Source organism: Terrapene carolina, unplaced genomic scaffold, assembly GCF_002925995.2.
Source record: "Terrapene carolina triunguis isolate 2854851 unplaced genomic scaffold, T_m_triunguis-2.0 Scaffold172, whole genome shotgun sequence".
NCBI classification, from domain to species: Eukaryota; Metazoa; Chordata; order Testudines; family Emydidae; genus Terrapene; species Terrapene triunguis.
Window position 1 is genome coordinate 111,184 of NW_020664523.1, and position 14,779 is coordinate 125,962.

The 14,779-nt window shown below is 50.0% G+C and overlaps 1 protein-coding gene across 1 annotated transcript in view; it reads right to left on the reverse strand.

Annotated features, from left to right (window-relative positions):
* Window positions 1-1,253: 1,253 nt before the first annotated feature.
* Window positions 1,254-14,779, reverse strand: part of F8 (coagulation factor VIII) — a 40,021-nt gene continuing 26,495 nt past the window's right edge. The window contains exons 9-14 of the mRNA XM_029912052.1: window positions 13,812-13,897; window positions 10,223-10,378; window positions 9,538-9,682; window positions 8,527-8,675; window positions 7,268-7,444; window positions 1,254-1,951 (exon numbers count right to left, since the gene is read on the reverse strand). Coding sequence (XP_029767912.1) covers window positions 1,796-1,951; window positions 7,268-7,444; window positions 8,527-8,675; window positions 9,538-9,682; window positions 10,223-10,378; window positions 13,812-13,897 — 869 coding nt within the window. The 3' untranslated portion in view covers window positions 1,254-1,795. The remainder of the gene's footprint in view (window positions 1,952-7,267; window positions 7,445-8,526; window positions 8,676-9,537; window positions 9,683-10,222; window positions 10,379-13,811; window positions 13,898-14,779) is intronic.

The following is a 14,779-nucleotide window of genomic DNA, read 5'->3' on the forward strand; positions in this document are numbered from 1 at the left end:
ACAGCTCCAGAGGACATGTGCGTGTGCGCATGCACACACACACACACCTGATCACATCTGATCTTGGAGTCTCCCATTCTGGGTTCTAAAGCTGCCATGTGGAACCCTGCTGCTTTTATGACATCACCCCACCTTCCCTTCCCAACACTTGCCTTGGTTAAAGTAGATTGAAACAAAAGGGGGAGCTCTCACGTCATTATCCAGCTGTGGGGGGAGGGAGTTGTGGGAGAGGGCGTTGACCCTCCACACACACCAGTCAAGAGGGGGTTAAGGACCAGCCCCTACCCAAGCCCATCTATGAGGCTTGTCAGACCCTAACAAGGGTCTATAAAAGGGAGGAACGCAGGGAACTGGGTACCACCCAAACCAGACTGGGGCACTGTGTTGTTAGTAGCTGGAGCATGATGTGCATGCACCACTCGCTTCAGCCCTCTGGGCTGTTATTGCTGTTGAGACCCTGTTTAGCCACGCAGGAGAGTGGGAGCCGCAACAGCCTGCAGCGCTGAAAGCCTGCTCCCCTCTCCCGCGCATGAGGCAAGGGCCGTGGAACTAGTTTTCTTTTGTCTGGCCTGCTTGCCATCCCCTGGCAGGGGGCAGGCCTGCTTACACGGCACCAATGGAAGGGAGCACCTCAGAACCGCACCAGAGAACTATGTAAGAGGTGAGCCAGGCGCCCACTCTCACCCAAAGGGTCAGCCTGAGACCTAATGCGACAGGGAGCTCCAAGCCAGGGAGAGGGGAGGGAGCTCCCCCTCCATCTCGCTGCCCTGTACTCTCACCCCTGCACCCCCTTCCCCCTGAATCCTTGGCATCTGGGCGGGGGTGGGTATGTGTGTGCGACAGGAAGTATCCTTGTTTGTGACAATCTGAGAGCCTGCCTGGGCTGCACTCTTCGTGGTATCAGCACATGAGGGGCCAAAGTCCCATAGCAGGCTACCGTGAGCACAGAAAGGGAGAAAAGCCCCAGGAGGAGGAGGGTTTGCTCCAGGAGATGACTGCCAACAAGAGAGCAACTTGCGGAAGACAGAATGGTGGCACTGGGCCATGACAGTGCAGGAGCACTATTGACTCAGCAAAGGAAGGGAAACAAAAGGGCATGTAGGACAAATCCCACAGCCCTGAGTCAGGCTGCATGGCCACTGGCTTCAGGCATTCTGCCTAGCTAGCACAGCCCCAGCCTGGACTCTGGCAGGGGCCGCTGGGTGCGCTGAACCCCAGCTGATTGCAAAACGTGGCCCTTGGGTGACGTTCTTATCTCTCCCTCCAGACCACGCCCTCAATCGCTCATGCTGGGGCCAGGGCCAGGTCACTGAGAGTTTATGGAAAATAATGAAGCAGACCTCAGTGGCTAATTAATTATTAGCTGCTATGAATGCTGACTCTAAGCCCCATGGGGATTTCAAGGCTGGCTGAGCCTGGGGAAGAGAGGTGGGGGGTGGGAGGGTGGCGGCAGATGTTTGCTGGAAAATTACTGTTTAATTATTTAGTGCTATGCTCCGACTATATGGCACACAGTATATGAGAAAGAGAAAGACGGGAAGGGCAGGCGACCCATAAACCTTTGCAGGATCCTTTCTTCCGACCACTTGGAGTGCTCTGTGCCACATTCCCAACCCAGCTAGTGTAAATGCATGAAACTCCACTGAAGTGAACGGTGCTGCTTCTGCTTAGACCTGCAGTGAATGTGGCCCTTCTTATGGGCTTTGGAAGATCTTCCTCTTTGGGTCGCTCCAGGCTTGGTGGCGGTTCAGTGTCCAGCCAAAGCTAGGTCCTTTAATCCAAAGCTGTCAGCCCATCAGTATGTTTGCTGGGTGTCGCAGCCTAAGAACTCCGTCCTCAGGGCAATGTGGTTTTGCCACCGGCGGGGGTGTATCCTTAGATACCGGGCAAAGAGCGGAGGATCCAGGGAGTTCACCACGGTGCTGAAGTGATTTTGGTTGCCCTTGAAGATCTGAAAGGAGGAAGAAATTGTTGGCACTTTCTCTGCTCTGCCATGTCAGGGCTGCTCACTCCTTCAGTGGGGAAAGATTCAGAGATTCATCCCAGGAACCAGCCCCTGGATGTCAGTGGAGTTACTCTAGGGGGGAATCTCGGTCAGCTGGGGGTAGGACCAGGGCCGGCTCCAGCTTTTTTGCCGCCCCAAGTGGCGAAGCGGAAAAAAAAGAAAAAAAAAAAGATAAAGCCGATCGGCGGCCCTTCGGCAGCAGCTCGGTCATGCCGCTTCATTCTTCGGCGGCAATTTGGTGGCAGGTCCTTCGCTCCCTCTCTACTGAGGGACCCGCCGCCGAATTCCCGCTGAAGACCCGGACGTGCTGCCACTTTCCATTGGCTGCCCCAAGCACCTGCTTCCTTCACTGGTGCCTGGAGCCGGCCCTGGGTAGGACAATGCTAAGGAAGGCGATCCCTGTATCTGAAGGACATGGGAGGGGAATTATTTCAGGTGGTGCAAGCAGAGGATATACCTGTGAGGAATGGGAAGAAAGGAAGCAAAGGAACATAGCAGAGGAGGAGGGTTCTAAACAGCAGGTCTATCAGATTGAAGCAGAGATTCCCAAGGAAAGGAGTAGAAGCTTCATCACTTGGGAAATTTAAAAATAAACAGGAAAAGATCTGGAGAATAAACTAGAGGAATCAGTTCTGCACTGCGTTGGGTGCAGACAGCTAATTGCTCTAATAGGCTTTCTCTATCATTCAGTTACAGCCCAGGTCTAATATATGGGGAGGCAGTGTATGGGGTGGTGTTTAACATCTTTATTAATGACCTGGATGTAGGTATAGAGAGCATACTGATCAAATGTGCAGATGACACAAAGCTGGGGGGCGGGTGCCAACACTTTGGAGGATAGAGCTAAAATTCAGAGGGATCTTGATAAATTGGAGAACAAAATGAAATTCAACAAAGACAAATGGAAAGTGCTACACTTAGGAAAGAAAAACCAAATGCACAGATACAGAATGGTGGATAACTGGCTTGGCAGCAGCACTGCTTAGAAGGATCGGGGAGCTGTGGTGGATCACAACCTCAACATAAGTCAGCAATGCCATGCTGTTGCAAAAAAAAAAAATAAATAAAAAAAAATGCAATTTTAGGTTGCATTAACAGAGGCATAGCATGCAAGTCATGGGAGGTGACAGTATCGCTCTACTGTCCAGTTTTGGTCACCAATGTATAGAAAGGATGTAGCAAAACTGGAAGGGATCCAGAGGCGAGCAACAAAGATAATCAAAGGGATGGAATGTAAGCTGTATGAGCAAAGGCTGCAGGAACTGCATATGTTTAGTTTGGAAGAGAGGAGATTGCAGGGGGGATGCGAAATATTTGAAAGCTGCCATTACAAAGATGGAGAAAAATTGTTCTCTTTTGCCACAGAGGGCAGGACATAGGGTGACCAGATGAGAGGAAGAAAATATCGGGACATTGAGGGGGTCGCTGATGGAGCAAAAAAAAAAAAGCGGAGTGCCGCAAAATATCGGGACATCAGGACAAACGCCTAAATATCAGGACGTCTGGTCACCCTAGCAGGACAAGAGGCAACGAGTTCAAACTACAGCAGAGAAGATTTAGATTAAATCTCAGGAGAAACTTTCTAGCTGTATGAACATTAGGACAATGGAACAGACGCCTCGGGAGGTTGTGGAAGCTCCTTCACTGGAGGTTTTCAAAAGGAGGCTGGAGCCATCTGTCCTGGATAGTTTAGACACAACAAATCCTGCATCTTGACAGGGGGTTAGACCAGATGGCCCCTGTGGTCCCTTCTAACTCTCTGGGTCTATGATTCTATGATTCTTATACACAGAGGGAACACACATACTAATAGACTGTTCATAGAATCATAGATATCAGGGTTGGAAGGGACCTCAGGAGGTCATCTAGTCCAACCCCCCGCTCAAAGCAGGACCAATCCCCAACTAAATCATCCATGTTGCTGTGTCATGAGTTCGTCCCATCTCCCAGCTGCTGCAGCACACACGGTAACCAGTTCTCCTCCATTATCCCCATCCCCCTGGGCCATTGCACAGTCAGGATTTTACCAAGCCCCTTATTCTGGCCTGCAGGTTTCTAATTTGGGGGTGATGCGTGTTTTCAACAAGTCCCTGTACTTTGCTTTCTGACGAGCCAGGTGGCACAAGGGTAGTTACAAGCAGGGCTGGTGGAATTCTGCCCCACCGCAAGGCTTCACCGCAAGCACCAACGGACACAATGGCAGGAAACCATACCTTAGAGCTGGGCGAAACTTTTCGGACAAAACTCTTTCTCACCTAAAACTGGATAATTGGGTCGACAGAAATATTTCATGCATTTGTGTCAAATTCTCTGCATTGTTTTGGTCAAGAAAAAAAATGCAAAAAAATGGAAAATAGATATTTCGATTCAAAATGATTTTTTGTTTCAAATTTTGCTTCAATTTTATTTTTAAAGGGTTAGAAAATCTTTGGAACAAACGGAAAAGTTTTGGTTTGGGTGAGACATTTTCAAATGGGGAAGAATATGCCCAGCCCTGCAACAAGGTTACCCACCCTCTGCCTCCAGCAGCACTGTGCTATGCTATCCACATGCAGCAACCACCCTAGGCACTCCTAGCAAGTGCAACTCAGGAGATGTTTGTTTGCCAAGTGGGGCTGCTGCATCTCTCCTTGACTAGTGCCCTGAGAAGACAGTTTTGTTTCAGTGGAAGAGCAGATAAATTACCTGAGTCCCATAGTACCCTGCAGCACATTCAGACTATGTCTGCCCTTTAAAGCAACGTAGTGCTTCAGTGTAGACAGCACCTTCACTGATGGGAGGAGTTCTCCAATCACTGTAGTAAATCCACCTCTCCGAGAGGCTGTAGCTAGGTCGACGGCAGAATTCATCCGTTGACTTAGGCCTGGTCTACACTACAGAGTTAGGTAGACACACACAAGGCAGCTTGACCTAACTCTAAGTGTCTACACTAAAATTTTGCTCCCATTGATGTAACTGCTCCATTATGCTGACTCTGCAAGAGGCGTAGAGTCAATGTTGATGTAGTTAGGTTGACCCAGGTCAATGTGGAGCTTACACTGACTGTTACTGGCTTTCACAAGCCATACCACAATGCCCCACACTGACAGTACAACTGGTACAAGCGCTCCTGGGGAGGACGCGCACTGCCAAAACAAGGAGAAAAGTGGTTTAATTACTGTGTATGCCAACGTAACTAAGGCTTGGTCTACACTACATACTTACTTCGGTATAACTACGTGAAAAATACCATCCCCGAGCGACGTATTCTGCCAACCTGTATAGATAGCGCTATGTCAAGGGGAGAGCTTCTCCCGCCGACACAGTGACCGCCTTTCACGGAGGTGGAGTTATTAAGCTGACAGGAGAGCTCTCTCCCATCGGCTTAGAGCATCTTTGCCAGACGTGCTGCAGCTGCGCCATTGTAAATTTGTAATGTAGACCTGCTCTTAGGTTGACATAATTTTGTAGTGTAGACATGCCTTAGTGCTGTCTACAGAGGGACTTTTAGGTTGGCTTAATTGGTCATTCAAGGATTTTTCACACTCCTGAGCAACGTTTGACTAATTTTCTAGTGTAAATCAGCTCTCACCCTGGAATAGGGGTTTACAGCTGGCTGAGGGGGGCTGTTTTGGGAGGAGCCCCTCATTGTTATGCTGAAAGCTACTAATGGCTCTGACTAATGAGTCTGATCCAATGGCTGTGCCAAGTGCTCTTTTTCAGGCTCAATGGAAGGAGCAAATAAGTCACTTTATGTAGGAGAGACAATGGAGGACCTGCCCAAAGTACTTGGCAGTTCAGTGGACTGAGTACAAACTCAGGGGCTAGGAGACTCAGACTGGTTTGGAAGCCTGTGTGTGTTAGCGAAAGAAAGCCTGCAGGATGACTGGAGAAGCTGTGAATGTGATCCTGGGAGGAAGCTTAGCTCACTGAAGGGTAAGAACCCAATTGTCCAGTATTAAACCAGACAGACAGTCCTGCTTTTTAGGGTATGTCCCACTTCCGCACAGAAAAAAACAGATGTGGTTTTGTTCAGATGGGAGACGTCCATCTGAAGAGCAGTGTGCTCTTAACAATGGCATGTCCCCCACTGCCCAATGCAGCATGACCTTGTGTGCACGGTGCATCCAAGGTCAAGCCAGTGGGGGTGGGGTCATGCTGGCAGGGGTGGGGTCATGCCATGCCCAGAAGTACTGGAATGTCTGGTATTTGGGAATGAGTGAGTGGTCCCCTACTGGAGGGGCAGACATGGGAATTTTACAGCCAAGAAACTGCCTACTGTTGTTTCTTTCTACCTTTTCAGAGAACCAGGACTTTGTGTGCGTTCTTGGTACATAAACAGGATTGCACCAAGAACAGTCCTGACACCTAGCACCGACTTCTCATCCTAGCAGAAAAACCCCTCTAATTGCTCCATCCAAAGAGACAACATCACAACCCTGGCAGCACATTACTGCCAAGTGGCCCTTGAGTTGCCAATGACAAAAGCCCCAGGAGTTGCTGTTGGTTAAATAAAGATACAGAGAGGTTGCCAGCCCCTCTCCAAGTGTGAGCCCAGGAGTACCAGCAGGGCCATCCTTAGGATTTATGAGGCCCTATGCAGTATTATTAAACTGGTGCCCCTATGCCCGAAGGCAGCCCAGGCTCGCATGTGTATTTTAGATAAGGGTGGTCTTTAGAAGGATTTATTTAAAAAACTATATGCATTTAAGGCTAAAGATGAATACTCGGATTGTGCATCTAAAAATCTATGCAAGGCTTTTTTAGAGATGTGATTTTATAATCTTCAGCAACACACTAATGAAATATTTTTAAAGCAAATTTTAAACTAAGGTCCTGTAGACTAACCTGTTCTGAGTAAATATTACAGTAATGCACAACTGTTTTTGTCAGTAAATCCAGAAACTGACAGTATATACCTGGGGATTGGCAAATGCCTGTTAAATGGCTTCATTACCACTTGAATGGCTCTTTAACAGTTTCAGTGTTATGCTAATAGGTCTGGCAGGCTGGAAGGCTTTTTCACTTTTAAGTACTAGATCCCTTCCAGAGGAAGGCTCACCAGGCTGCAGCAGCCAGCTGTGGTGGGAGCCTGCAGGAAGGGTCAGAACAGGGATAGGAAGAGGCGGGAGGGTGGACACTAAGACCTAGGGCCGGGTGCCTCTTATTTTCGGGTGTCCTAGGCAGCATAGCTGTGTATGCCTAAGGACGGCCCTGAGTACCAGTGTCTGTGATCCCTTGGGCTTTCCCTGGTCCCCCATGCACCAGCCTGGCTCTGTTTACCTTCTCCTCACCATCCTGGAGAACTGGAGTCCAGCGCGAGCCATCCTGACTGCTGGAGACAGCAAACTCCTTCACAAACATGTTACTGAAGATGTTTTTGGCGCCCTGGGTTACAATTCCAGTGACCCTCATGATCTTCTCAAAGTCCACCTGCAGCCACTCATTGGGGCTGTTCACCTGGGGAATGACACACCAGCCTTCATGACCCCTTTGGAAATACCCACCAGACACGGTGCACGCAGTCCCCTCAGCTCTCAACATGTCAGAACTTTTACTTAGGCATGTCCAGTCCCTCCCACTGCTCTAAGAATGTTCTCAGCTCCAGGGAGCGAACAGGCCAGAGCCTTTTCTATGCTGTAACCTTGAGGCAAGTTGGTAACCATCTCTGGACATGGTTAGTGCTAAAACTTCAGAACAATCTCAGCTAACCAGGTGTTGCCCTGCTAGATTGGCACATGGCATGCTCCTGGAACCAAGTGAGGACACTTATTTCCTTGTGTGGGTAGGATCTCCTGACAGCGTCTGTGTCACCTGGTTGTCCAGCCCTCCTTCCCAGTCTCTTTGCAGTAGGGCATCCCAAAATGCATTGCTTCATGTGCTCTGCTGAGGCATTGTGGGATAGCTACCCTGATTTTCCCACAGCGCCATGATACAAACACGGCACGGAGCATGATTGATGCAGATGCATAAATCCATTGGAGATACATGTGTTGTGAAAAAGGCTGCTGTGTGGACTCAACTCAGCATGGTGTGTTGTAAGCATGGCAGACGAGAGTGTCGCAGTCACAGTTTACTTGTATTGTGGATGGGGTCTAAATGTTCTACAAGGAGCTGCTGGATCCAAAGAGACTTTGAACTCAACTGGCCTCACTCTCAGAGGGGCTGAGGCCCTGCAGGTCCCACTAACGTCAGTGGGCGCGAATGGTGAGTGCTCAACATTTCTGAACATCAGGCCAGGGATCACAGCTCAGGCTAAGTGTACTCACTGTTCCTACTCTCATCTCTGTAGTGCCTCCTGCTGGGAGAGGCCAAAACTGGAGTAGTTATGATCTGTCCCACAGCCAGACCTCCTGCACCCTACCATACAGAGCCTCCTGCTCAGACTGGAGCAGCTATGATTGACCCACAACTACTGCTCCTCTACCGTTCTCCACAGGGACTCCTGTCGGGAGAGGCAGGGAGTGTGGCGAGTCAGTGCTCTGTCACTAGCTCAGTGCTCCTGCGAGCTTGGAAACCCCCATTTAATGCCTCGTGGTTACCTTTGGCTTCCAGGCATTACTCCTCTCCTGCAGGTTAAGTCGGGCTTGGGAGGGAGCCCAGCTGGAGAACATGTTCTCGCTGTAGGAGGAGGCAGAGATCTGCTGGTTGGAGATACTTTTGTTCTCCATTCCTAAGGGCATAGAGCAGCCTGGAAGAGAGTTGAAGCAATAGAAATCAAGATGCCTTCTGGCTGCCCATTACTCACATTTGGTGGCCTACTGGCCAACATATAGGAAGCAGCATCTATTATCACATCAAGACCAGCTGTCACAGTCCTGCTGTGCACGTACCTTACCTGGCTATAGCTCAGCTTCTGCCGTCCCCCGCCAGCCCAGCTCCCATGTCTCCAGAACAGTCCTGTGCATGGGACACACACCCAACACCCAAAGCAGCTCCTGCTCCCTCCAACCTGCTCTCACTGGGGGGGGAGGGAGCTGTTCTCCTTGAGTCACTCAGAAGGAAATGTCCGTTACTCCCCAACATGCCTCACATATCCAGTCCCAGTGTGTGTGGGAGGGAAGACTCCATCCGCTCACCTGCTCCCCATCACTCCCCTAGACTGAAATGGCAGCTGACTAAAAACCAAAAGCAAACAGGGTTCTAAGCACAGCCTTAAAACGGGTGAGGATCAGACACTCTTTCTAGGAGGGCGTTCTCAGCATGGCTAACACACCCACCCACAGCTGCTGCATCAGCACCGAGAGCTAGCTCTGTGCTCTTCCCAGGATAGCCATAGCCATCAGCCAATAAGGAGATTTTCAAGCATCAGTTACCTACCAGATGTCACTCCCTCTTCCTGTCCCCCACAGCTAATCTTGGTGTGTCTGGTGCCAGCCCTGCCACCAACGTGGTCTAACCCTGCCAGGCCCTGAGCACCTTTGTCTCTCGCTGAAATCAGCGGGAGTTGATAATTTAGCACCTGAAGGCCCTTGCCCCCCTCTGCTCCGGTGTTAGATTTTTAGAGGGCATGAGGAGGAGCCAGAAACAGAGGGCCTCATGGTGGGACTTACTGTTCAGATCACAGCCAATGAGTTCCATGCGCAGAGTGGTCCGAATGCTGTAGTGTGTGGGGTGGAGGCGGATATACCGGGCTATGATTGGCGGGTTGAAACGATTATCTTTCACCTCCGTTGCATCCACATTCCCAAAGAACACCTGCAGGAAGGGAAGAGATGGGGCCCTGTTACTCCAGCGCATGCAGAAGGAAGAGGACAGAGGTCTACAAAATAAGGAGTGGCAAGGAGACGGTCACTCCAGTCTGGCACTTATTAACCTTACCAGCTTCATAATACAAGGATAAGGGCTCAGTGAAATAAATATGAAACACCATTCAAATGGATACAAAGAAATACTATTATACACAACCCAAAATTAACCTCTGGAACTCACTGCCACATGATGTCACTGAAGAGTAGGTTCACAAATGGTCAGATACTTATATGGACATAAACATCTGCCATGACATGAACTAGGATGCAATTACTGGAGCAATGAATCTTCATGCTTCAGGGTATAAACTTATCACCTGCTGGGATTAGGAAGATATTTACCCCCTGAGATAGCATTGTATGAATTGAAGGGGGTTCAGGCCGCTGCAGAAGACAGAATGCCTGCCTTCATCACATCCTGTCCTATCAGTCAGTTCTAGAAAGATGCAGCATCCTTTTCAGATCCTACTCTCTCTCCTTTACTCACCATCTGGGAGCTGGTGGCATTCCCCTTGTATCTCTTCCATCTCTCCCCATCAAGGCCATAGAAGATGACGAACTGGGAGATGTAGAGGCTGGAGAGCTTTTGCCGGGCCCCCTGGGTCTTTATGCCTTGAAGGATCATGGGACGCAGCAGATCCACCTACCGAGGGAATACAGAGATTCATTTCCTGTAGGGTGATTGCCCTTTGGTATCCGCTGCCAACGACAGTGCGACTTGCGCATGGGGTTTGACTCCTCCTAGGTTTGGGGTTGGGGAGGAGCTTCCCTCCCTGATATATTTGGGGAGGGTGTTGCAGAACCCTGGCTCATTGAGCAAGGATAATCTGTCAGGACCAGGCTGGGGTATCCCACACAATCAGTGATTGCAAGGGCCACTGGGAGACCTCAGTCCACCCTCTCATCATCTTCCCCTCTGCTATTCAAACACAACCAACCTTCTGCGATGGCACTGACAGACCCTAAGAAATGTGCCAATCTAACTCTCTACACTCACTCTGCAGCCCCAGTGGCCCCAGTCTCTCACAGCCAGAACGGATATTAACCAGCATTAGGAAAATCACACCCATGAGTATGAAGGGTTGAATGGGGAAAGAGGAGCCTCAAGGGGAGGGGACATGGTCTTCCGTTTAAAAAAACAGGGTAGCGACTCAGGACGCATGCTCTACCAAACCTGTGAGTAACCGTAGGCAAGTCACTTCAAGCCTCGGTTTCCCCATCCATACAATAGGGATAATATACAGGATTGCTAAAAGGTTGAATGACTATTTGTGAAGCATTCTGAGATCCTTGGATGGAGCATGCTATAAGAGTATTATTATTGTGTGTGTATTGTCAGGAGATTATCACAGACACTGTGCTGGCACATTACAGTTTTATTTGCTTTGTTATAATTATCTTAACATGACAGTGACTTTTGTGGGTTTAAATTCCCCTCCACATTTTCACAGCATAGTTTAAGGGCATTCAATACAACTGAAAAGGGATGAATTTAACACTGGTAAAAGGAAAGGCTGTTTTTTAAAAAAACAGTAGATCATTAACCTTTGGAACTCATTGCCACAAGATATGATGGAGTCCAAGTGTGTAGCAGGATTGATAAAAGGATCTGACATTTATATTAATAATAAGAATACCCAAATTTATATTAGATGGGATAAAATAATATAAGGAATATCAACTTTCAGACTTCAGGGCACAAGTCAACCCCTAACTGATAACGGTTAGGAAGATTCTTCCCTTATGGCTAGGTTACTCCATAACAGGGCCGGCTCCAGGGTTTTGGCCGCCCCAAGCAGCCAAAACAAAACAAAAAAAAAAAAAAACAAACAAACAAAAAAAAGCCACGATCGCGATCTGCGGCGGCAATTCGGCGGGAGGTCCTTCGCTCCCAGGCGGAATTGCCGCCGAATACCTGGACATGCCGCCCCTCTCCGGAGCGGCCGCCCCAAGCACCTGCTTGAGAAGCTGGTGCCTGGAGCCAGCCCTGCTCCATAGTTGTCCGGTAGGGGATTTTGCACCTTCCCCTGAAGCAGCTGGTACTGGTCACTATTGGAGACAGGATACTGGACCAGATGGACCGTGGGCCACATCTGGCCTGGTAGTTCCTATGTTCCTGTTTACAAGTGTGGGTTGATCTGGTGTTTATGTGAATCGGGGATGATTAGTGCTGACTAAAGTGAGGCTGGCTACGATACTTGTCAAGATTTTAACTATTTAAGCTGGAGGATTGCTCCCATTCTTAGGGCTGGCATTCTCACACACAGCAGTTTGAGCTGAGAATCCACTTTGAGGATTGCAATGCTACAGTGCCAGGGCCGCCCAGAGGGGTGTAAGTGGGGCAATTTGCCCCAGGCCCCGCAGGGCCCCCCACAAGAATGTCGGAGGCTCTCCCTGCCTCCGCCTTCGCCTTCCCCCATCCCCTGGTGCCTCAGCACGCCACGTCGAGGAGCGGCCCTGGACAGCGCTGCAGCGGCGTGGCTCAGGCGGCGCCTGAGGTCCTCCCGCTCGGAGCCGCGTGGTAAGGGGGCAGGGCTGCGAGCTCCGGCGGGCCGAGCGGCAGGAGCTCCTGAACGCGGCTCGCTGAGGCGGGGGTAAGCGGCATGGTAAGCGTCTCTGAGCCGGGCACCCCCCAACCCCCAGCTCCAAGCCCAGCCCCTCTGAGCCGGACATGACCCGACCCCATCCCCCCCCCCCAGCCCTGACCCCCAGCTCCGAGCCCAGTCCCTCTGAGCCGGGCACCCCCCGACCCAGAGCCCAGCTCCCCACCCAGCCCTGGGCAACAGTAGCGCCACGCCCAGGCAGCCACAGCCCATTGGCGCCAACCATCACCATCACCCAGCAACAGATCATTATGTAATTGCAAATGTATACATACCATTAAAGCATTTAATGTTTTAAAATAATGTATTTCGTGTATTTTCAAATTAAAAAAAAATAATTTTTGAATGTATTTCACTGGTTATTTTTAACATTTCCAAATACATGTTACTATAGTATTGCAACTTTTTTTTATGGAAGGGACCCCCGAAATTGCTTTGCCCCAGGCCCCCTGAATCCTCTGTACAGTGCATCACTTAACCACTGTTATGCGTGTTACATCAATGCAGGAAAATCCACATTAAAAATAAACATGGAGGGCACCTCATCTGTTCTGCTCATTAATAGGAAACCTCTCACCAAAAGGGAATCTGGTATTTTTCTCTCTCTCTGTGTAACATGAAATATTCTTGTTTTTTCCATCAGAGGGAGGCAGATACTAGTGACTTCACCAGTCTGCGGGTGAGATGCTAGGCACAAGGTGCAGGAAGGGGATAGGCAGGTGGAGGGGACCCTTTCTGCGGCACTGGGAGTCGCGTGCTATTTCTAACTCCAGCAGCACATCCGTCTGGGGACACTGAGGTTAGCTCCAGAGGATGCAGAGCATGCGGCACCAGACACTGAGGTCAGGATGGGAGCGCAGAGTCCGGCAGGAGGGGACAAGTGGGGAAAAGGGTAACTTAAACCTGCAGGAAAAAGTGTGTATGTGTGTGTGTAGGAGGTTTGGAGGGGCATGTGTGTGTGTGTAGGGTGCTCAGAGGGGCGTGTGTGTGTGTGTGTGTGTGTGTGTGTAGGGGTTTGGAGGTGTGTGTGTGTGTGTGTGTGTATGTGTGTGTAGGGGTTTGGAGGGGTGTGTGTGTGTATGTAGGGGGTTTGGAGGGATGCGTTTGTGTGTATGTAGGGGGTTTGGAGGGGTGTGTGTGTGTGTGTGTATGGAGGGGTGTGTGTGTAGGGGGTGTGGAGGGGTGCGTGCATGCGTGTGTGTGTGTGTGTGTAGGGGTTTTGGAAGGGTGCGCGCGTGTGTGTGTAGGGAGTTTGGAGAGGGGGGGTGAAACATCCCAGTCTGGCAATGGCCTGAATAGCTTGAGGGCACTGTAGATGTGGTGGTGGAGAAACTAAGGGGCTTTCCCAGACTGAATTGCTCACTGTCTCTTTCTGTAGCCCATCCACAGGGCAAATGGCTGGTGCCTGCAGGCATCAGAGGCTATTATTAATTTCACTGAACAATGTCTCCTTCCTCCATAAGTGAAACCTACCTGAATCCAGGAGTTGCCGCTGTCAGTGCTCCAAGCATTGACAGACCCCGAATAATCTAACCGAGCCAGCCTAGGCGCCCATTGACCTGTGGAAGAAGAACACAAGAGAGATGGGGAAGCCATTGGGTGAGTTCACTCACTGACATGGAAAGACAGGCGTGGTGACTACAGCACCAGCAGCAGAGTCAGAGCACCTCACTCAGTGGGACTGTCTGCCTGCCCCTCACTGTTCAGACCTGGTTCAATGTCAGATGGGAAGTCTGGGCTTAGATTAAAAAGACAGAGTAACACAGAGTCTGGGTAATCTCCACTCAGGCATCTTTGTGTGACAGAGCCCTGCTTCCCACATTTACCCTCTCTTTAACAGTGGCCACCATCCTGCCAAGGGACTGGGTCTCCCCGTGCATCACATGTTGTCTGGACTGTAAAGGGCTGTAGGGAGAAGGGATAGCTCAGTGGTTTGAGCATTGGCCTGCTAAACCCAGGATTGTGAGTTCAATCCTTGAGGGGGCCATTTAGGGATCTAGAACAAAAATCTGTCTGTGGCTTGGTCCTGCTTTGAGCAGGGGGTTGGACTAGATGACCTCCTGAGGTCCCTTCCAACCCTGATATTCTATGACCTTCTCGTGTAGAGAAACAAGCATCTTGGCCATACTTCTGCTATAACAATGGCTAATGGATTCTCACTAGACTCCTCTGGGGGCTGGAGGAGGGTGCTCTCAGCTGACAGAAGAGGTGTTCACTGGCCACAGCAGGCAGGGAAAGCTGAACTTGAGATGAAGTAGTGAACTAAACAGTAAGGATGTTTTAAGGCACCTGTCTATTGCAGATGCCTCATCTAACTGTGGTTGCAATGGAATCTCCCAGGCATAGAAGGTAAGGGATAAAATCACCAAGGCAACGCAATGCAGCATGTTGAGGCCTCTAGGAATCAAGAAAGGGTTTGAAACCCAGTTGAAAGGGGCCAG